Source organism: Symphalangus syndactylus, chromosome 8 (genome assembly GCF_028878055.3).
Source record: "Symphalangus syndactylus isolate Jambi chromosome 8, NHGRI_mSymSyn1-v2.1_pri, whole genome shotgun sequence".
Classification (NCBI taxonomy): Eukaryota; Metazoa; Chordata; class Mammalia; order Primates; family Hylobatidae; genus Symphalangus; species Symphalangus syndactylus.
The window spans coordinates 99,630,161-99,634,616 of NC_072430.2; the positions used below are offsets into that span (position 1 = coordinate 99,630,161).

Below are 4,456 nucleotides of genomic sequence, written 5' to 3' on the forward strand. Positions count from 1 at the left end.
GACTATCTTTATGCTGGAATCTATTCTGACAGTTGTGCAGCTGTACAGGTTTGCAGCTTTCTGAGCTAAACTCAAGAGGCTCTGAGTCCATGCCAGCTGTCTTTCAATTTCACATCAACTCTCTTGGTGTTTTGTCAGTTTAAAGCTTTTGCAAAGTTTGCAGGGCCTGAATTCATTAGATAAGGGAAATGAGTCATCTAAATCTTACCCAACCTCAACTGCCATAGACACTCACTATTGTAAATTTCCTTCAAGACTGAATTAGAAAATAGACCCCATGGGTTTTTGTCAGTGTTGGTATTTGATGATACCCTTGTAACAGCAGCTGCTGAAGCTGTGTGTACTTCAATAAAAAATTTCTATTTTAAATTCCCTTTCCTTCATATTTTCTATATAAAATTGGAAGGCAACAGCTGCAATAATAAGGGCAAAAAGGTCATTTAAAGTTCAGTTCACCAGGCACATGATAGGCAACAAACTCATCACAAAGGCACTTTTTAAAAATAATTATTGTTATTAGAAACAAAATCCATCTTGTTTTTAAAGAATTCTGCAGCATCTTAAAACAGATAAGAAACAGATTGTCAAGGATAGTTAAGTTGGAACACAAAGCTTCAACAAACAAAAGGATTTGACAATTCCTCTGGGAGTGAGGAGCAGCCTTATTATCACAAGCCATCGCATTGATCTATATTTTGGTACAGGAGGATCTTAGATCTGCAGCCCTTGCCACATGTTATTAGAAATATTTAAGTGCATGCCTGTATTTTAAACTGAAGGGGAAAAAAACCAATACTACATGGAACAGAAAAAAAGTATTGATAACATTCTGTAAGACTACAAATAAATGAGTGCTTCATCCCACAAAGATTAAAATCTGTATAAATTTTGCCTTCTGGAAGTACTTTCCAAGACAGTGAGGAAAGAAAACATGAAGTATCAAAACAGGAGAAATTACAGAGAAATAGAAATTGCCTGCAATAAAATTTCAGGTTATGTTAACCAAATGACATTTATTGCCAATTGCTTTTCTACAACTAAGCTATTACAGCACAGTGTGACCTAAAGCATGGTCTTCAGAATTACAAAGAGCCACTTAGAATGTATATGATTTGGGGATGCTATTCTTACTTTCTGGGCCTTAGTTGCCTTGTTTGCAAAATGGGGATAATATCCAGTTCACGATGCCATGAAATATAATGCATGTCAAGTATCTGGCATATAGTTTATGAGCAAAAAATGCTAACTATTAATTTTTAATGGCCCTGTAATCCCAGCACTTTGGGAGGCACAGGCAGGTGGATTACCTGAGGTCAGGAATTTGAGACCAGCATGGCCAACATGGTGAAACTCGGTCTCTACTAAAAATACAAATATTAGCCTGGCGTGGTGGCAGGCGCCTGTAGTCCTAGCTACCTGGGAGGCTGAGGTAGAAGAATCACTTGAACCTGGGAGGCAGAGGTTGCTATGAGCCAAGATGGCACCACTGCAGTCCAGCCTGGGTGACAGAGTGAGACTCCATATCAAAAAAAAATTAATGGATGCCATAGTGCAAAAACTTTGTAAGTGTAGGCAGCGAGCTCGGGCGGCCAGCCAGGGCCAGGGGGCAGTGGCGGCCACGGTCCGGCCAGGTCCCCGCTGCTCCCGGCCCCCGCCCCAGGCCCGTCGCCGGCGCCACCATGGGCAAGAAGCAAAAGAAGCACAAGGCCGAGTGGCGCTCGTCCTATGAGGATTATGCCAAGAAGCCCCTGAAGCTAGTCCTCAAGGTCGGAGGAAGTGAAGTGACTGAACTCTCAGGATCTGGCCACAACTCCAGTTACTATGATAACAGGTCAGACCATGAGCGAGAGAGGCACAAAGAAAAGAAAAAGAAGTCCAAGAAAGAGAAGCATCTGAACGATGAGGAAAGAAGGAAGCGAAAAGGAAGAGAAGAAGCGGAAGCGAGAGAGGGAGCACTGTGACACGGAGGGAGAGGCTGACGACTTTGATCCTGGGAAGAAGGTGGAGGTGGAGCCGCCCCCAGATCGGCCAGTCCGAGCGTGCCGGACACAGCCAGCCGAAAATGAGAGCACACCTATTCAGCAACTCCTGGAACACTTCCTCTGCCAGCTCCAGAGAAAAGATCCCCATGGATTTTTTGCTTTTCCTGTCACGGATGCAATTGCTTCTGGATATTCAATGATAATAAAACATCCCATGGATTTTGGCACCATGAAAGACAAAATTGTAGCTAATGAATACAAATCAGTTAGGGAATTTAAGGCAGATTTCAAACTGATATGTGATAATGCAATGACATACAATAGGCCAGATACCGTGTACTACAAGTCGGCGAAGAAGATCCTTCAGGCAGGCTTTAAGATGATGAGCAAACAGGCAGCTTTTTTGGGCAATGAAAATACAGCTGTTGAGGAACCTGTCCCTGAAGTTGTACCAGTACAAGTAGAAACTGCCAAGAAATCCAAAAAGCCGAGTAGAGAAGTTATTAGCTACATGTTCAAGCCTGAAGGGAATGCCTGCAGCTTGACGGACAGTACCGCAGAGGAGCACGTGCTGGCGCTGCTGGAGCACGCAGCTGACGAAGCTCGGGACAGGATCAACCGGTTCCTCCCAGGCGGCAAGATGGGCTATCTGAAGAGGAACGGGGACGGGAGTCTGCTCTACAGCGTGGTCAACACAGACGAGCTGGACGCTGATGAGGAGGAGACCCACCCAGTAGACTTGAGCTCGCTCTCCAGTAAGCTGCTCCCAGGCTTCACCACGCTGGGCTTCAAAGACGAGAGAAGAAACAAAGTCACCTTTCTCTCCAGTGCCACTACTGCGCTTTCGATGCAGAATAATTCAGTATTTGGCGTCTTGAAGTCGGAGGAGATGGAGCTGCTCTATTCAGCCTACACAGATGAGACAGGCGTGCAGTGTGCGCTGAGCCTGCAGGAGTTTGTGAAGGATGCTGGGAGCTACAGCAAGAAAGTGGTGGACGACCTCCTGGACCAGATCACAGGCGGAGACCACTCCAAGACGCTCTTCCAGCTGAAGCAGAGAAGAAATGTTCCCATGAAACCTCCAGATGAAGCCAAGGTTGGGGACACCCTAGGCGACAGCAGTGGCTCTGTTCTGGAGTTCATGTCGATGAAGTCGTATCCCGACCTCTCCGTGGATATCTCCATGCTCAGCTCTCTGGGGAAGGTGAAGAAGGAGCTGGACCCTGACGACAGCCATTTGAACTTGGATGAGATGACCAAGCTCCTGCAGGACCTTCACAAAGCACAGGCGGAGCACGGCGGCTCTCAGCCGTCATCCAACCTCAGCTCCCTGTCCAACGCCTCCGAGAGGGACCAGCACCACCCGGGAAGCCCTTCTCACCTGAGTGTCGGGGAGCAGCCAGACGTCACCCACGACCCCTGTGAGTTTCCTCAGTCTCCAGAGCCTGCGGCCTCCACCAAGACCAAACTCTAGACCACCTTCAGCTCTTTTATTTTTTTAGTTTTATTTTGCACTTGTAGAGTTTTTGTCATCAGACAAGGACTTTGATCTTGCCCCCTCTGGCATGCAGGAAGCAGCCCCGGTGAGGTAATGAATTGTCTGTGGTATCATGTCAGCAGAGTCTCCAAGCCCCGCGAACCCTGAGGAGTGGAGTCATACGCGAAGGCCATATGGCCATTGTGTCAGCAGAGAGTCCCTGTACACAGCCCCGTGAACCCTGAGGAGTGGAGTCACACGTGAAGGCCATATGGCCAACGTGTCAGCAGAGAGAGTCTCTGTACACAGCCCCGTGAACCCTGAGGAATGTGGCCAGGCCGCAGAGCTGCGTGCAGTCTGTGGCCAAGCATCATGTGTGGCTCCAGGCCTTGTTTCTGCCAGTGTAGACACCTCTGTCTGCCCCACTGTCCTGGGGTCGCTCTTGGGAGGCACAGGCATGGGTGTGTCTGGCCTCATTATCAGTCCTGCGTTTTCCTGTCATAGTTTGTGTTTCCCAGGCAGGCCATGGTAGGGGCCTCGCAGGGGCCAGTGGGAAGCACGGGGCCAGGCTGGGGTGAGGAGAGCTCCCCTGTTTTCTGTTTAATTGATGACCCTGAGAAAGGAGTGCATTCTGCCTGCCCGTTACAGTGGAGTGTTCCATGTCCATAAAACGTTTTCTAACCAGGAAAAAAAAAAAAAAAAATCTTTGTAAGTGTATTGCTGCTGTCTCAATTTATAACCCAGAGTAATCATTAAACCTATTCCTGGGGGAAATTTGGGGAAACTAGAGTGTTTATTGAAGCTCTCTTTGTGTATATCACTCATTGCCCTCTTGTGATGGGGAAGGAAAATACATGTAATAAAGAATTTAAGACATCTAACAAGTCAACTAGATACTTACTAGAGAGGCCCACAAGCTCTAATAATGCTGTCCAATAGTGCTTTCTCCAATGATGGAAATGTTCCATATCTGCACCATCAAATATGATAATGACTA

General features: G+C 47.1%; 1 protein-coding gene across 1 annotated transcript; it reads left to right on the top strand.

Moving 5' to 3' along the window:
- The first annotated feature begins 1,643 nt into the window (after positions 1–1,643).
- Positions 1,644–3,473, top strand: LOC129488206 (bromodomain-containing protein 9-like). Its single transcript, XM_055290079.2, is given in 2 exon segments — positions 1,644–1,919; positions 1,921–3,473. Coding segments are annotated over 2 exon segments (1,776 nt in total). The 5' UTR covers positions 1,644–1,679; the 3' UTR covers positions 3,457–3,473.
- The last annotated feature ends 983 nt before the right edge of the window (positions 3,474–4,456 follow it).